General features: G+C 39.6%; 1 protein-coding gene across 5 annotated transcripts in view; it reads right to left on the bottom strand.

The window, feature by feature from the left end:
- The window catches only part of trpc3 (transient receptor potential cation channel, subfamily C, member 3), an 82,136-nt gene that overhangs the window by 16,786 nt on the left and 46,042 nt on the right, over positions 1–19,308 (bottom strand). For all 5 annotated transcript variants that reach the window (XM_017711538.2, XM_017711540.2, XM_017711539.2 and 2 more), the window contains 3 exons: positions 14,363–14,579; positions 2,402–2,635; positions 940–1,204 (listed from right to left, as the gene is read on the bottom strand). In XM_017711538.2, coding sequence (XP_017567027.1) covers positions 940–1,204; positions 2,402–2,635; positions 14,363–14,579 — 716 coding nt within the window. The remainder of the gene's footprint in view (positions 1–939; positions 1,205–2,401; positions 2,636–14,362; positions 14,580–19,308) is intronic.

The following is a 19,308-nucleotide window of genomic DNA, read 5'->3' as shown; positions in this document are numbered from 1 at the left end:
TTTATGACTTTCAAACTTTCATATCTATTTTAAGAGTTTAGTAGACTTTTTAAGGATCTGTAGGAAAAAGAAAGAAAGTTATAACATGAAATTGTTTATAACATTGTTTTCTGGTAGTTTTGAGATTTTGGCCTAAAACATACTTTTAAAATACATTAATAGTGGAGGGTTACATGTCCCTGAAGAACACAACCCTTTCTTATGATCACCAACACTGTACTGAAATATGAGTCAATACGTTTCTTCCATTTCACATCAAACCACTCAAAATGACTGTTTAACTCATTAAAAAAATTGGCAGAATTCCCCTTTAACATCTTCCATATGGAAAAAATAAATCTGCTTTATGCTCTGGGATTACTGCTATAAACAGAAATCATGTGTCTACTTAACTGTAGACAGAAATGTGTATACGTGTCTAAATAAATATATGGTGTGTCTCTGAGAAAGACCAAAAAAACAGCAGCAAGAGTGATAACTCATGCTTTCCAGGGCTCAAGGTTCTGCTTATGAAGCTAGCAGAGCTGAGGAAATGGTAAAGAATGTTTCATTGCCTCCTGCTGTCTTTAACAGTACAGTGTCCTTGCTGTTGAAGATAAGCTACAGTGTGAAATTAGTTGCTTTGCTTGGTGTCTTCATGCTTTGCACTGGCTCTCTCAGTTCCATCTGAATTAGTGTGGAAGTAGATCATGGAGCTGAGCTTATGGAGCCTATATGGCTCTTTCTGCCTGAGTGAGCTGAGCTTAAATGAACACTATATCCCAATATATTCCCTCTTTTAGTGTTACTTAATTGCCTTCGCATGCCATGCTTTACACTTTCTTGCCCACGTCCTGTACTTAATGCCTTTTTCATACCCAGCCGCACTCTTTCTCATGCGTAAGAAAATAAAGGGGGAAGGGTTTAGAATGACTGATTGATTGTTGTCCTGTCACTCACGTGGTGAAGGCGGGGTTAACCTTGGCACCCAGATAGTAGGAATAGAGGATGAACATGCCAATCATGAAGGCGAGGAAGACCATGATGAACAGCACCATGAACTTGAAGATGTCTTTAACGGTTCGCCCCAGGGAAATCTGTAGCGGGCCGAAGCTTTCGTTGGCCGGGAGGATATAGGCGATCCGGGAGAAGCTCAGGACCACAGCAATGGCGTATAGCCCCTCTGAGATGAGCTGAGGGTCTGAGGGAAGCCACTTATCCCTCGCTAGAAAAAGACAGTCACACTGAATTTATATACCATAATCTATTCGTTCTCATCTCACTATACCAATCTCACAGGGCAACTTAAATGGCTGAATTATTTGCAGAAAAATTTGAAATGGCCAAGCTAGCTATGATTTGTTTAAAACAGTTCATCATTTCAAAATAGGTCAAATTACATCAGTGGAGTTAAATAGTAAATCTAAGGTAGCTCTTTGCCTTGCCCCTCTGAGATAAGCAGGGTCTGAGAAAAGCCATTTATCTCATGATGGAGGAAGAGAATCACACTAGAACTAAATTCCTCTGCTCTTCTACTGTGCAAGTATAACACATAGATCTAATCGTTCTTATCTTGTTTTGCTAATCCCAATTGCTGATCTCAATCTGATTGGCTAAATTATTAGCAGAAAACAGACAAGTTATTTATCAGTTTATCCACACTCAACTCATTTAAATGACCTCAGAGAAGATTAAACCTAAGGTGATTCATTTACCGGCTGCTTCAAACTGTGGAAAAATCTCTCCTCTGGTACAGCTGAATTTGAGCGCATCTTTCATTACAACTGACCATGATATTTTAATGGGCAGGGTTGAAAACTTGCTTGGTTTAGACAGATAAGATCTTGCCTGGTTTATCTTTTCCTTGAAAGATTGCTGTCGGTGTAAATGCGGAGTTTTCTGAATATAGAATAGTGCAATATGGTGTCCCACAAGGCTCTGTTTTAGGGTCCTTACTGTTCTCACTTTATTTACAGATCCTAGGATGTATAATTCAAGAACACAATGCCGACTATCGTTTTTATGTTGACTACATTAGTTTCATATTCATTTACGTTTAATGGAAGACTATGTTAAAGACATAAAAAAAAACTTGGCATGACTAGGAACTTCTTCCTGATAAATTCTGTTAAAACAGATTTATTGCTGTTGGGTCCTAACTCCTATCGAAAGAAGGTTGCAGATTTGATCATCTCTTTCTAATTCAATGTACAATTTAATTCAATAGTGACTGAAGAGTAAGTTTAATAACAGAATAATAACAGAATAATGAACCTGTGGGTTTAAGGTGCTAAGAAACTGTGGAGTCATTCAGTTTTCTCTAGAAATGAAATCTGTAGCCTCTTCAGAGCAGAGTAGTGTTTGGTGGACATGGGTGCTCTCTGAAGCAGTGCTTATGGAGCTTAAAGCCTCACACACTCACCGTACGTGAAGTACTTGATATCGGGCGGCAACGTGACCAGAGACAGGTCAGCGGCGTGGATCTTCTCATCCACGTACTCTTGGGCCTTCATGGCCTGCAGGAAGGCTAAGAAGCGGGCAGTGAATGCTGCAATGAAGATGGACAGCATGCCAAAATCCAGAACGTTCCACAATTGCAGGATGTACTCCCTGGGCCCTTCTGTCCAGAGCTCTTTACACTCCGACCACATCATACCTGCAGGACCGGGTGAAAGAGTGAGAGTTTTATTCTCTGTGGGCCAAAACGCTCACTTCTCAGCTGTTAAATAAAGTACAACAGTGCTAGAGTTCTGTTTCTCTGTTTTAGTCCATCTATCCCCCTCTCCTCTCGTATTCTGTTCCTCTCAGGGGACTGAGCAGATAACAGAAAATCAATAAGCTTGTTCTTAGGCTGTATTTACTGGGTTATGCCCTTCATGCAGTTGGGAGAGAGTATTTTGCTGAGCCTGGTATGTATGGTTTCACTCCTGATGTCTTTCCCAAGCTGTAGCCATACATCTTCACTGAAGTTCATGCTACAGAAATCCATGATGATATTCTGTCAAAGGCAGCAAGATTTACAGGATGATTATATATTTTCATGAGAGTAAGAGGACGAGATTCAGTCAAGCATGGAGATGAAGTGCTTTGAGGAACATTGGCGTGTGTTTAAGTGGAAGAAACACATTTATAGTTCTGAGCTTCCACCAAATTCCACCAATACATTTTGGGCATTCTGGGGGCCTAAAATTGCACTGGAGCTATGAGGCTAATGTGGCTAACAAGTAATAGAAGCTCATGTTCACTAACTATTACATGTTGTCTATGAAAATGTACAAAAGGTCAAAATGCAAAATTCAAAGTTGTGGCTGATACGATTGTTTCAGCTTTGTGGCACAATTTTGTTTATTTTACATATAACAGTCAAACTTTGTTAGGCACCACATAATTAAGTCTATCTGAGATTACTTGAAAAATATTTAGTCATTTATTTGTGTCTGAGCACTTGTAAAAAGGTAATTCATTACCTGAGGATGAAAAACACAGACTTAGACATGCGTTTTATGTTTTAGCAAGATAAAAATTGGTGAGTCACCAGCAGCAAGTGGATGGCTTTTGGCACAAGTTTTAGTCCCCAGACTCCAAAAAGTTAGCAAATTTCCAGAGATCCAGTCTCTAAAATTCATTCAAGAGTTTTGTTTGAAGCTCACATAGCTAAGTCATTGTATACCATTTTGTTTCACACGGGGCTGTTTTTGTTGTTTAAAAAATTACCCAAAAAAATTAGGTCTCATTAACCACAGTTTACCACAGTCATTTGACCAAATTCTTGACAAACGTCCTAAGAAAAAGTCAACATCAAATTCATGACAAGTTCTTACAAATGCCACACAAGAAGACATTGGTGAATATCAGAATCTTCGGGAAAACTGCGTAAGTGGGTTTTAGAAGAAATTTATTCTTAAGAACCGTCAGTGAATAAGGCCCAGTGATTGGCTGTTTTTCAAATTACTTGGCAAATTGTTTGGCAAATTACCCTTAAGAAAAGGTGGTCCTTGGTCATGTTCAGAGACAAAACCTACAAGACTCTCTGGAGAGGTAGCCTAACAACAATGCTACACTGTAGATCCAGGTGAGATACAAACTGGAACTCCTGGTTTGACCAAGTGCTTCAGTAAATTGTGCTCATGATATAACTAATGATATTAACAAGTCTCTGTGGAAAAAAAAGGTGTCAAGGAAAAACATGGACCCAAGAAATTCTTGTTACTTTTTATTCTTTTTATGTTTATTTGAATTATGAATATGACTTTATTCTAATGTATATTGTGATAAGCTCACTGCTGAGGTAAATATATATGTAATATATATGCATAAAAATTTGCTTAGATGCCTAAAACTTTTGCACAGTACTGTGTATATACACTGTGTGCACAATTATTGGGCAAGTCTTATTTTTGAGGATTATTTTATTAATGACCAACTACAGTGCTCTCGGTTAATCCAAAATGTTAATAATACTCAAACATGAATGCTTAAGAAAGTAAAAGTGAAGTTTTGGCTTTCTTAGGAGAATATCTATATGTGCACGTTTATTGGGCAACTATAATGGTGCAAAATTATTACGCAGCTAAATGAAAAACATTTTCCCCATCTCACTTTTTTATTTTCATCTGTTCAAGTGAGAATTATACACAAACAACTCAAAGCTTTCCAATGAACATTTCTGAGAAATCCATCCATCCATCCATCTTCTAAGCCGCTTCTCCGTCAGGGTCGCAGGGGGGGGTGCTGGAGCCTATCCCAGCAGTCTTCGGGCGGAAGGCACGATGCACCCTGGACAGGTCGTCAGTCCATCGCAGGGCAGACAGACAGACACAGACAGACAGTCACGCACACACTCACACCCAGGGGCAGTTTAGCATGTCCAATTGGCCTGACTGCATGTCTCTGGACTGTGGGAGGAAACCGGAGAACCCGGAGGAAACCCACGCAGACACGGGGAGAACATGCAAACTCCACACAGAGAGGACCCGAACCCAGGCCCTCCTTGCTGTGAGGCGACAGCGCTACCCACCACGCCACCATGCCGCCCCCCATTTCTGAGAAAAAAAAAAAATCAGTGACCAGTATAGCCTCCCTTCTTTTCAATAACAGTGATATGCCTTCCACTCATGGAGTCTGTCAGTTTCTTGATCTCTTGACGATCAACTTTTTGTGCAGCAGCAACCACAGCCTCCCAGACACTGTTCAGAGAGGTGTACTGTTTTCCTTCACTGTAAATCTCCCGTTTAAGAATTGCCCTCAAGTTCTCAGTTGGGTTCAGGTCAGGTGAGGAAGGGGGCCACGTCATAAGTTTTTCATCTTTAACGCCTTTACTGGCGAGCCATGCAGAGGAGTAGTTGGATGCATGTGATGGAGCATGTCCTGCATAAAAATCATTCTCTTTTTGAAAGATGCAGATTCTTCCTGAACCACTGCTTAAAGAAAGTGTCTTCTAAAAACTGGCAGTAGGTTGGGAGTTGATTTTGAGCCCATCTTCAACCCGAAAAGGTCCAACCAGCTCATCTTTAATAATACCAGCCCATACCAGTACCCCACCTCCACCTTGCTGGCGTCTGACTCAAAGTGGAGCTCTGTCCCGTTACTGATCCAGCCACAGGCCCATCCATCTGGTCTGTCAAGAGTCACTCTCATTTCATCAGTCCATAAAACCTTTGAAAAATCTGTCTTCAGATTCTTCTTGGACCAGTCTAGACACTTCAGCTTATGTGTCTTGTTCAGTGGTGGTCGGGTTTCAGCCTTCCTTACCTTGGCCACGTCTCTGAGCACTGAATATCTTGTACTTCTTGGTACTCCAGCTAGGTTGCAGTTCTGGAATATGACAGAACTGGAAGATAATGGGTTCTTGGTAGCTTCACGCTTGATTCTTCTCAAATCCTTTGCAGTTAATTTGGATCTTTTTTTCTCAGCACGTTTCTTGCGACCCTGTTGACTTTGCAACAAAACGCTTGATGGTTCTGTGATCTCGCCCCAATATCTTAGCAATTTCAAGAGTTCTGCATCCCTCTGAGGGACTTTTGGTAATTTTTAACTTTTCAGAGTCAGTTCAATCTCTTTTTTGGCCCATTTTGCCTAAAGAAAAAAGCTGCCAAATAATTATGCACACCTTGATATAGGGTGTTAACCTCCTTAGGCCACACCCTCCCTCGTTACACAAATACACATCACCTGCTATGCTTAAATCCATTAAGCATTCAAGTTTATCCAGCTTGGAGTTAGAAAATATGCCTAAAAATTATAATATGGTCAAAATACTCACTTGCCTAATAATTGTGCACACAGTGTATATATATATATATATATATATATATATATATATATATATATATATATATATATAAAAGTGGAACTGTATAAATATCAGATCTTAACCTATTTAAGCTAGAAAGAGTTGTTATTGGCATCGACTGATACTTAAGGATCAGGTATTGATATCATTAGAGGAAAAGGAATGGTATCAGTACATCCCTAAAAATGTATGTACCAAATTTGCGTGGCGTATTGTTTGGTGGTTACGTAACGAGTACTTAAGCAATGACTTGCACCCATCCTTGATTAGCAGCTCAGCACGGTCTAATGTAAGTGTGTGATGATTCAGGCATGTGGTGTGCGTGATGCTAATAATAAGCTATAAGCTTTCATTACTTACTAGCTACATTAGCCTAGTGGCTCCAGTCTAAAACTAAAGAAGCAAACCTGAGACATCAAATGCCTTGGATGATCAATTATATGTGGAATAAGGGGAAAACTGTAAATTAGATTGTTTTGCTAATCTATTCCTTTGAGCAAAGCTGGTCAAACGATGAATATGTTTCAGGGCTGCACCTACATTATTTGTGGCTCCAATGTTTTGCACTACAAACCCCAAGCCTGACTGCCAAGTTAATCGTTTTCATGACAGAGCAGGGGACTGCCCGCCTTTTACAAGGCCACTACAACACACGTGCAATAGAAATGAGCCCATTCGCTCACAGAACATCAAGCCAGCCACAGCACTACTGACAGCAGAGTTAATCAGGAGTCTGTCCAGTAAGGTCACATAAACTGATGATTTCAGTAACGGCTGACCATTAGGCCACTGTGCAGAGGCCTCTAGATATAAAGAACGCAAGCCTTTGTCACACTAGACTGAACACAGTAATAAGAGACCACTGGTTAGCAAATAGGCTCTTTCAGAATGCTGAGATGACTCCAAATGCACACAACTGTAGGACTTCTGCTGGGATGGATTTTTCCAGGCCAGCAGAAATGTCCAGACTATTGTACACATGCTTTCTGCTTTCTTCATAACCCGCATTTCTCAGACCGTCTGAGACTTTGTAAGGAAAAGTCCTGATTTTAAATACTTTCCTGCCACAGAATCATTAATGGGACCTTTTGGACTGAGCTGGAATGAGCATATTTGTAAAATTATATTTTAACCTCAAACTCATTGGAAGCACCGGTGGTTCCAAAACGCGCTTGGTCATATTCTTCATAACTTTCATATTTCATGAGCTTCATTCAGAAGGTGGGCATCGTATGAGGCTGTAACTGTCTTCTTTCCAGTCAAGTAGATGCTGATGTCATTTTAAATCCCTATAACAGAAAAGGTTGAACTCTTTTTTCTACTGAAAGTTGATCCATTTCTCCACAAATCTGGGCTATAAACTATAAACAGATGGCGTCTCTTCAGTGATGTGCTCTGTAAAATGATTTTTATAAAATAGATTGTAAGCTTTCAGCAGGAAATTGAACAATATGTGTGATCATAATACACAGGTCCAGTGAGCGGACACAGTATTTAAAAACTCCAGCAGCACTGCTGTGTCTGATCCACTTGTGCCAGTGCAGCACACACTAACACACCACCACCACGTCAGTGGTGCAGACTGTTGGTCACCACAGTATAGACAACTGTCTTGCCTAGTTAGTAGCTAACAAAGAGGCAAAGAGAAAAATTTTAGATGGACATCAATAATTTGGAGACGAATAGACTTATTTGTACTTAGAATCACAAGAAACTGGTCTACTTTTATTTCCTGCCAGAGATGCGAGAAACCTGTAGCTGAGCTGAAGCTTAAAGCAGAGCAAAGTAAGTCTGTGTTTTCATTCATATTTTTTCTAGTACATCAGCACAAACTGAGCCATACTTACAGCTGGTAAAATTGTTGCCCTGAACGTGGTTTGATTTCTGGTGAAAGAACAAAATGGCTCTTCTTCACATTTAGGTTCCTGACCCCTGATATAGTCTGTTGTATTTGGATGGGCAGGGAACTAAAGCCCAGTCTGCTTCATGAAGGGAGGCAGTGTTAACAAGACTACAGGAACTTGTGGCATAAACTTTAGGACATTTCACCATTCAAAGAGATTGATACAGTTAAATAAGTGGGAATATTTCCCAGCATTTAAATCTCTATGAGTTACATGTGACAGTCGCATGACTGTCTTTGAAGTCTGGAGGTATTTTTATTATTATATACGTTGGCAGCATGTACATACATAGTGGCTTCAAATAAGTGCACTGTTGTGGAGAAAAGAATAGTAGTTGGCATCGTAAGAATCTTGTCTAATTGCATTAAAGCCTATTTAGTCTTTGTCTTTCTAGCCCAGACTCCTAAAACACACCTGGTCATACTGTGATAGAACACCACCCCACAAATGACTGTGGATTGACTGTGTTTTCACTATATTTTATGTATATATATATATATATATATATATATATATATATATATATATATATATATATAATATAGTTCCTCATATATATTATATATAATATATATTATATTTCCTATTATTTCTCCTTCCTAATGCTTATTGTATAAATACAATTGAGACCGTGTCTGTTCCCTGAATAAAACAACACATCAAAAAGCCTCGAAGCGTTTGCCTTAGTATCCTCATTCATATCAGACCAGTTACACTGGTTTACAACGACCGCACCTTTGGTCTAAAACTAGGCCTGCTTAACATTAGATCCCTGGCATCTAAAGCCATCATTGTAAATGAAATTATTACAGATCATGGTTTTGATGCTCTGTGCCTCACAGAAACGTGGATTAGACCCGATGAGTACCTTAGTCTAAATGAAGCCACTCCCGCAGGCTACAGCTATGCACACAGCCCTAGTTTAAGCGGTCGGGGTGGAGGTATAGCAACCATCCATGCTAAAGCTTTAGGCGTGAACCAGAAAGCAGGACCTACATTTTCTTCTTTTGAAGTTCTTGTACTTAATATACTTGAGCAAGGAACAAATAAACATTCATTTCTATTAATCACAATTTACAGGCCACCCGGTCCGTATTCGCAGTTCTTACAAGAATTCTCTGAGTTTCTATCAAGCCTAATAACGTTTTCAAATAAAATATTAATTGTCGGAGATTTTAATATCCACATCGACAACCCTCACGACACACTAAGTAAGGCATTCATATCTATCATAGACTCCATGGGATTCACCCAAATTATAAAAGGGCCCACACACCACCTCAACCACACTCTAGACTTAATACTGACCTTTGGTGTAGACATAGATAACTTAGCCATTCTCCCCCAGAGCACAGCCGTCTCAGACCATTACTTAATCTCATACAAAATCCAGTTTAGTGGTAATATGCGCTCATCACCATGCTATCAGGTTAAGAGGACTTTAACTTCCTCCACAGCTGGCAGCTTTATCAGAAACCTCCCGCAGTTATCAACTTCAGTCAGCTGTCCATCCGATCCTACTGAGTTAGATACTATGACCAAATTCTTAGAGGATACTCTTCGATCTACGTTAGACAGTGTAGCTCCATTAAAAAGCAAAATAGTACGTCAGAAAAAACTCGCCCCGTGGTATAATGATCACACTCGAACTCTAAAACAGACAGCCAGGCAACTAGAGCGAAAATGGCGTCTGACTAAATTAGAAGTGTTCCAGTCCGCCTGGAAGGAGAGCCTTATAGACTATAGAAGAGCCCTTACTGCAGCACGTTCAGCCTATCTCTCCTCTCTCATAGAAAACAATAAGAACAATGCCAGACTACTATTTAGCACAATTTCTAAACTAACAGAGAACAAAAGAGTCACTGAACCCCAGATGCCATCAGCCTATAGCAGCAATGATTTTCTGAATTGCTTTAGTGATAAAATTGAAAAAATTAGACAGACAATTCTGAACACACAGTTAAACTCCACAAACCTGGTGGCTTATAATTCCAGTCTAGACCCTGAGAATATTAGAGTCACTCCAGATAGGCTGGAATCGTTTACATTACTCCAAGAAAATGAACTAATCAAAATAGTCTCTTCTGCAAAACCATCGACCTGTATTCTGGACCCGATCCCTACAGGTCTACTCAAGGAAATCTTACCAGAAATAACTAAGTCTATTCTGTCAATAATAAACTCCTCTCTTAGCCTCGGATATATCCCAAAAACTTTTAAACTTGCAGTAATTAGACCGCTGATTAAGAAAGCTAACCTCGATCCCTGTGAACTATCAAATTATAGACCCATCTCAAATCTCCCCTTCATATCTAAGATCCTGGAAAAAGTGGTAGCAAAACAATTAAGCCCTTATTTGCATAGGAATAATCTACACGAAAAATTTCAGTCTGGTTTTAGGCCACATCATAGTACAGAAACAGCATTAGTAAAAATTATAAATGATCTTCTATTATTCACGGACCAAGGAAATGTGTCGTTGTTAGTCCTCCTTGACCTTAGTGCAGCATTCGACACAATAGACCACGCTATCCTACTAGATAGACTAGAAAACCTTGTAGGGGTAACAGGAACAGCTCTTTCCTGGTTCAGGTCCTACCTCACCGATCGATATCAGTTTGTTAATGTAAAGGGTGAATCATCTGTTCGTGCAAAAGTAATTTATGGTGTTCCACAAGGTTCTGTTTTAGGACCTATATTATTTACAATATATATGCTACCACTAGGCACCATTATCAGTAAACACGGCATAAATTTCCACTGTTATGCAGATGACACCCAGTTATATATATCAAGTAAACCGGATGATAAAATTAAACTTGGCAAGATTGAGGACTGTATAAAAGACATAAAAGATTGGATGTCAAATAATTTTCTGTTACTTAACTCAGATAAAACAGAGGTCCTGCTTCTTGGTCCAAAATTAGCCAGACACAGACTGTCTAACTCAACACTAAAACTTAACAATCTCTCAGTTTCATCAAGCCTATCTGTTAAAAATCTTGGTGTCATGATAGACGCTGATCTCTCCTTCGACACACATATATCTAATATCACTAGAACAGCCTTCCTGCATCTCCGCAATATCGCTAAATTAAGAAATTCATTATCTCTACAGGATGCAGAAAAGCTAGTTCATGCATTTATCACTTCAAGGCTAGATTATTGTAATGCCCTGCTGTCTGGATGTCACAGCAAAAGCCTTAACAAGCTTCAGCTGGTCCAGAACGCTGCAGCCAGAGTCCTCACAAGAACTAGGAAGTTTGACCATATTAGTCCAGTTTTATCAGCCCTGCACTGGTTACCAGTTAAATTTCGCATTGATTATAAAATTCTATTACTGACTTATAAAGCTCTAAACGGGCTCGCCCCTCAGTACCTGAGTGAGCTCCTCTCCCACTATGAACCATCACGCCTACTTAGATCACAAGGTGCTGGCTTACTACTGGTACCTAGAATAAATAAAGCTACATCAGGGGGGAGAGCTTTCTCATACAAAGCCCCCCAGCTCTGGAATAATCTTCCTGCCAATGTTCGGGAATCAGACACAGCCCCAATCTTTAAGTCTAGGCTAAAAACTTATTTGTACAGTCAAGCATTTGGTGACTAGTCTTCAGTGTCAGGTCTAGACCTGCTGGAGTCTACACTGCTCTGTTTTACTGTATTCTGTGGTCAGCCACTCTTTACAGTACTAAACTCTGTTTTTTCTTCTCCTTTCTCTGCCGAGCTGATCAGCTGCCCATCCTGTGTGCCTGATGCTGTTGCCTCTACTGCCTTGATTGGTGCCGCTGCTCACCAGCCTTCTGGACCGGTTTGACCACCACTGAGCTTCTTGCTGTACAGCGCTGTGCAGTCCTCACCCTCAGATCTCTCTCTTTTTTTTCCCACTTTACTATAATACTTCATACTAATAATGTTTGCTGTCCGGTGTCGACCATAGGAGGATGGGTTCCCCTTCTGAGTCTTGGTTCCTCTCAAGGTTTCTTCCTCTTTTAGGGAGTTTTTCCTTGCCACCGTCGCCGCTGGCTTGCTCATGGGGGCTCGGACCCGGATTTTCTTTCTTCTTTTCTCTTCTCTCTGTAATACTGATTGTTCTGTAAAGCTGCTTTGTTACAACACCTGTTGTAAAAAGCGCTATATAAATAAATTTTGCTTGCTTGCTTGCTTGCTTCCTCGAGGAGAGGTTTGACAATGGTTAAACAAACACATTAACATCCAGAAAATCACCTTATATAATATATGAAAAGTCTTAAAGTTGCAATTAATTATTACCATCTGAATCGTCTTCCCAGATCTAGTTTAAAAGGAGCCTGGCCACTTCCTATTTCCTCCATTATATAAAACACATCACTGCAAAACCTGTCTACTTGCTCGCTGTAATGTGTGAATACTAGCTAGCTAGCCAGCAAAGGTGAGCCACTGTTAAGGATAGTGTATCTTGCTTATTTTCAACTTTACAGCAAGAAAATATACTGAAAGAAACAGGTACGGCTGCCACGGCCTCAGCCTGATCTTCACAGGCTGGACAGTATTGAAAAGAAAGTGACTAAAAATCCAAGAGGAAACAGTGGATTCAATAATCTTTTGAAACGTATCATATTTGATGCTAAACAAATTACAGACATATATATTCATACATTTCAGTAAAATTTTACTCAACCATGCGGTTTTTGTCCATCCATCCATCCATCCATCCATTTTCTAAGCCGCTTCTCCGTCAGGGTCGCAGAGGTTTTGTCCAGTGTCAGGAATTCTTTAATTTTCACGTTTCTTCTTCTTTTTTCCTTCTTTTCTGTCTTACTACAGCTTTTCACTGTGAATTGAAGTGCTTTGATACCACACTGATACAGCTGCTGCAGTTTTTCTAAACAGTACCTTTACTTCTTTTATTAGAACTCTCAGCTCTGTTGTTTTGGTTTCCTTTGCTTGTGTCCTCTGTGGTAGCCAAACACGTGTTTGGTGTTGGTCATTAATATGCATTAGCACATAAACATGTCAATTTTATTTTAGCTAAGACACATTAATAAATACCACAGCGATAAGGAAAGGCCAGCACTAATCACCGCCATGGCTGCACCGCCACGGTGGCTTCATGAATACGGCTCCATTTCAGTGGCAAACATTTTGTGTAGTGAATAATATAGCAGGATTATGTTTTATGAATGTGGCTCCATGTGCTTATGATGCAGTGGGGGTGCACTGCCTTGTTCCATTGAAAACTTAATATAGGTGTGACAGGAATGACAGCTACCAGTTCTTCCTGCAGACCTACTGAAAACTCAAAGTATGTTAAGTTCATGTTTTGCATTAACAGGATAATATTTTGTAACATATCTCTTCTTTTGGATGACAACATGAAGTTTTCTAGGCACAGAATTTAGACAACTGATGTTCAGCTACGCTTGTCCAGAGTGAGGCAGGTTTGGATCACATCTTGTCTTTTTCCAAGACCTCTGTACAATTTTCACATTTGATTATGGAATTTTCAATGTATACAATCTGTATTACAGACATTATGACGAAGAGGCAGCATTGTTTGACAGATTAATTCAAGGTTTCTTAAGTGTTTGATTTTTTAAATAAGAGTTTTTAATTCAATGTTAGAAGTTTGTTCAACTGGACGCAAAGTATTGATTGATAAGTTATATTATAGCAGAAATTATGTACCTTTTAATATAGTAAAGTACAATTAGCATAATACATAAATTAAACCATTCTAAAAAGTAAATTTATGGATGATGGAAAATGTGTCCAAGACTACTTCTGAGCACTCTATAGCTTCTGTTTAGTGATGTTTTTTGGTTGTTAGAAAGGTTAAACATCTTCAATATTGTACCACAAATGTATCTGCTTTGCAAACTAACCAGATCAATGACTTGGATGACTGAAAACCTTCAAACATTTGCTATAATGATTAGGATTATATCAACAGTATATGCAACAGTGCAATGCTTTTGGGGCCCCCAGGAACAACTATGAAAGTTTCACTTGTTATTCTTATAGCATCCCTGTGTATCTTAGCATCTTTCCAGTATTCATCCCCAGCATAATAAATCCATTCTTGGATTGGAAGCTAAGTAAGCTTGGTAAGCTTTGGACAAGATTAATGAAGACTGTGTGTTTCTGTGAGATCCAACATAAAAAAATACTAATATTAATACTAATATTTTAGTGTCCAGCAGCCTACCTGCCACCCACACCATGATAAGGATCTCAGTCCATGTGAAGCGAGTGGTCTTCACCCTGAAGATCTGGAGCGGGTGGTCAGTTACCGTGACATTTGGCAGAGTGGTGATTCCCTCAAAGCGGTCAGACGCGTTGAAAACGAGCAGACAGAGGAAGATGATGAAGGATGCAGCGTGAGCCACAAACTTCATAAAGGGACTCCGCAGCACTTTCCCCAGCTGATAAAGACATACACACCACACAGCAGTCAGATACAGCGCTTCTGGACAGCAGGGTCTTCCACATATAAATGCATATCATCATAACAGAAAAGTGTAAATCTATTTTCTCAGTGTACAATAATATATCAACACTGCCCAGTTTAAAACAAGTTGAAGGGGAATTCTACCAATTTAATGAAATGTCTGCCTGATTAAATGGTTAAGATTTAAGAAAGTCAGAAATCAGAACTGTCCACAGTGGTGGTGATAAAGAGTTGAGACATCAAGGGTATTTCATAAAGCAGGATTTCTTAGTAAACTGGATCATTCCAAGTTGAGCAGTGTCCAATAACTCTTCTCCTATAGGACAGGACGATTTTTTTGGTCTGTCAGGCTAACTGAGAAAGTCTGCTTTATGAACTACCCCCCCATTGTTTTGAGATAAACTTTAGACCTATCTTTCAAAAGCCATTCATGGCAGAGGCACATGCAAGGAAAATATAATAACCAAAGAAAACAGACTTGCCACTATTTTACCTTCATCAACACTACATATAAAAAGTGGTGTAGGTTTACTGGTTGTTTTTCGGATAGTAAATAAATTGGATTTATTTGTGCAAGACCCCTGGTTCCTATCACCACCACTGTAAAGAGTCAGTACGTTTCTCTACAGAGAATCATTTCACATCAAGCCACTCTGAATGACTTCATATCTCAGAGATTGAATTAAACAGCCATTTTGGTGTAGTATCCCGCTTTAAACCAGCATGATGATTTGGCCTGATCACAGGAAGCTACCAGTCAGTGCCAGTGATGTCAAAAAGGCATTTTAACATCTCACATCAAGTTGAAACACATTTACAGGTAATACACGTAATTATGGATTTTTTCTGCTAATTTTAGTGCACAACTTGAGCATAGTGTTAGTTCAGACAAGCCACAAAGGGCACGTTATTCTGCACACGGACACTTCTTTGGATCGTGTCCTCTGATTCTTTAAACTGTTCTTGACGCTGTAGCCTCGGTCTCCTTCGGCCGTGTTTGGCTGTTTCGCTCTAAACCTCTTCGAACATGGAGCACTTGTGATGCGTTTCCTCTCATTTTTTAACAGAAACATCAGCCTAAATGTTTACGAGTCTCAGCAATGTGAAAGTATGACGAATGTCGAGATAGACTAACGTAAAAGATGCATAAATTCCGATCTGACTGTTCAGACCGAGTCGCATTGCGGCACATGAAAGTGTCTCAAATCGGAGTTGAAAATGTCAGATTCAATGCATTTTTTGCCGTTCACACTGCCACACACACACATCTGTGTCACATACGGAGAAAAAGACCAGATTTGGGCCACTTTTACCTGCTGTGTAAACGTAGCCATTGAGTATTACATCTGAAGTGAAAGTTGTTGATAGAGTGACTTGCATCAGTGTTGTTGCTCAGTTAGTCCTGTGATTCTGTAAGCTTAAATTTGCCATTCATTAAAGTTATTTGTTCATCAGGGTGCTTAATTAAGCTGCTTTAGCCTGCTTGTTCTTGCTGCTTCCTTTGTAAGCCTCTTCGCAACCTCCTGCTGGCCAAAGATTTGCCCGGTATGCTTGTTTGGGGGTCTTTCTGCTGCTCTCCCTGCCTTGAGCTTTCCATGTATGCATATGTTAGGGTAGGGAGATCCCAGAACAGAGCCATACTGTCAAATATAACCAACTGCACAAGACAACAAACAGTTTTCTTTGACAGAAGTGGTCCTGTCTACATTTCCATTTCTTTGCTAAATTATTATTAAATGAACATATTAGGCATTTTGACAAATAAATAGTCATTGTGAACTAAAATGTGCAGAAGTGTATTCTTTGTAGAGGATGTGTTCACTTATTTTCACATAGACAATCAAGAAAACGTCATTTAAGCAGGCCACTCAAAATTCTGCATTTCTCAATGCTCGTATTGGATCACAATGTATTATTCTTGCCTTTTGTTTGTATTAACTGGTACATGTTTCAACATAATACCACTGAGAACCTGGCAGCATCAATTAATCCCTTTCTTTCAGCTACAATCTATGCTCCACTGAGTTTGAGGCAAAATAGAAACGTTTATTATCATTCCTCCGATAGGGCATCTCTGCAGTTTTATCTCTCAGTGACAGAATTGCCAGAGGAGCTGGCATGGACCATCTGCTGCTATTCCACATCCTCTCCTCTGCTCTGGTCTAAAAATTCCCTTGTTATCTGTACAAGAGGAAAATGGCTCACCTGGCATTCTGAGAACAGTTCAATCTCACGTCAGCCACTGTGCACAAAAGGTTTATAGACACCTGTCCATTCAGAGTGTCTTCTGAAATCAAGGGTATTAATTGGGAGTTTGTCCCCCTTTTGCTGCAGTAAAAGCCTCTACTCTTCTGGGAAGGTTTTCTACTAGATGTTGGAACACTGCTGTGAGGATGTGACAGTGGTGGACAGTAATGAATGAAATGTAATGTAATGTAAATGTATTCCTACATAAATGATGAACTAACCTAACTTTGTGTAAATAGAGCACAATATAGAAATATGTCCACATATGCAGTCGTGACTGACGCGGCTTTTTTCTGAATTTCTACAAACACCATTTCATTTTATAGTAAATTAGTTTGGGCTGGTTTATGTTTATGAACAGAGGCCTACAGATCAACATAGTAAAGGAGCTCATCTGTGATCCTGAGTTTAAAGCCAGTTTTTATTCAACTTAAACTTGGAACTAAGTTGTAAATAAATCTGAAACTGAAACTTTGCTTGTGTGTAAAAGTGATTTCAGAGCCACTCGGTTCTCCTTGATGGAAACTGTTTACCTTCAGTGTTTTGTGCTTATGATCATTTTAATAGACGTCAGCGTCACTGATTAATGATGTTCTATTAAAAGACTGGTTTACCAAGAGAGACGCTGGAGGATCTTCACCTGAAATGAGTTCATGAAGCCAGTCTTGTTATAAAAATGATAACAGGACATCAGAGCCAGAATTACACTTTTAGTACTTTTACTTTATACTTAAGTACATTTGAAGGTAAATACTTTAGTACTTTTACTCAAGTGGAGGTCTAAAGGGAGGAACTTCTACTTTTACTGGAGTAATATTTTACCTTGGGTATCTCCACTGTAACTCAGCTACATGATTTGTGTACTTTGTCCACCACTGGGATTTGAGCAAATTCAGCCAAAGAGCATTAATGAGGTCAGGTACTGATGTTAGACGATCAGCTCTGGACAGTCCAACTCATCCTAAATGGATGGAGCTCCATCACTCCAGAGAACAATGCTCTAAAGTCCAGTGCCAAGGGGGGATTTTTTGTCTCTAGCCAGTGCTTGGTTAGGTTTATATGTGGCCAGAGTATCTCATTCTATTAGCAATGCTTTTCCATGGAGATTATAAACCTGTGTCAGCAAAGAGCGCACCTTAGGGGTGTCTAGATGCTTTTAGAGTGAATAACAGTGATGCACCAAAATAGAAATTCTTGACTGAGATTGAAAGTGTTCTTTTGTGTACAATTTGCTGTGTTATTTAGGCTTCTGAAATAACATATTAATGGTTACAATGCTTCAAATGCAAAAATTGCATTGAGAAAAGTAGAGGACTAATTTACTTTAGTTAGCTTGGTACCATGACCCTATCTGGTCTAAGCGGTTAAAGATGATGATGATGCTGATGATTAAAATTTGTAAAATAATAAAAATGTATTACTATGTGATTTCCCAAGGGCATTTACAGCTAAATTCAAGAGTGCCTTCTGCTATGACGACAGACAACGCCTGTGCTTTTAAAATATATGAACACTGCTTTGGAACTCTCGTCTAGCAATCTGCAGTTTGTCCAGCAGGGGCACTAACAAGCTCTAACAAACTGCTTTCAATATTTAATGTTCACAAGCATGTAAGTTACAGACTGTACTAAAAGGCAGCTGCAGTGGACTGTGTTTGTGTTTAAATGCGTCTGCACTGACCGGTGATGGAGAGCAAAGAAATCAGTGTTTTTACTTGCTATTTACCACTTCTTTACCATTAATAAAGTATAAGTGACTTTTCAAGTGCCACATTTTGACACTCCATTGTGGACCTGTATAAATTTGAAAATTCTTTTATGGCCAAAACCTGAAAGTGACACTTTTTCCTGCCGATTTTCCTGCTGGCCAACATTTCTGTTCATCCCTAGTGAAAAATATTCTCTGCATAAATGACAAACACCGACTGGGAGAACTAACGTGTGCATGTATAACAGACCTGAATAATGCGCACACACACACCCATAAATCACTGATCTGGGCTTCTTGGAGTCGCGCAGCAGATCGGTTTCATTCTAAACGACTGATTGTTCATAAAATTGATTTGGAGACGCTGTTGTGGTCAGCAGGTAGAAAGATGAAGTGGGCACATTGTGACCCTCAGGTGGGAAAAACATTGCCATTTCCACGTAGACTAAATTAGCTGCTGGACTTTAGTTTCCATTTGAGACACATCATCAATCAGGATTTTACAAGGTCCGAGCACAGATGGATAACCACTGTTTTGTTTGCTGTTCTGTGGCTCCTACTGCGAGTGTGGGCTATAGCTCTACAGACCTGACAGGTTAATGCTACACGGAAACAGCTGTAAATTGCAGTCACGAAAAGGTGCAAAGAACAGTCTGAGGGCTGCTTGACAGAGGAGGATGATTGTATTAATGTCAGTATTATCTACAGTGCTGCTCAGAAGGTTTAAAAGAGAGATAACTCACTTTATT

Source organism: Pygocentrus nattereri, chromosome 11 (genome assembly GCF_015220715.1).
Source record: "Pygocentrus nattereri isolate fPygNat1 chromosome 11, fPygNat1.pri, whole genome shotgun sequence".
In the NCBI taxonomy this organism is placed as follows: domain Eukaryota; kingdom Metazoa; phylum Chordata; class Actinopteri; order Characiformes; family Serrasalmidae; genus Pygocentrus; species Pygocentrus nattereri.
This window is presented reverse-complemented; position numbering and strand designations above follow the sequence as displayed.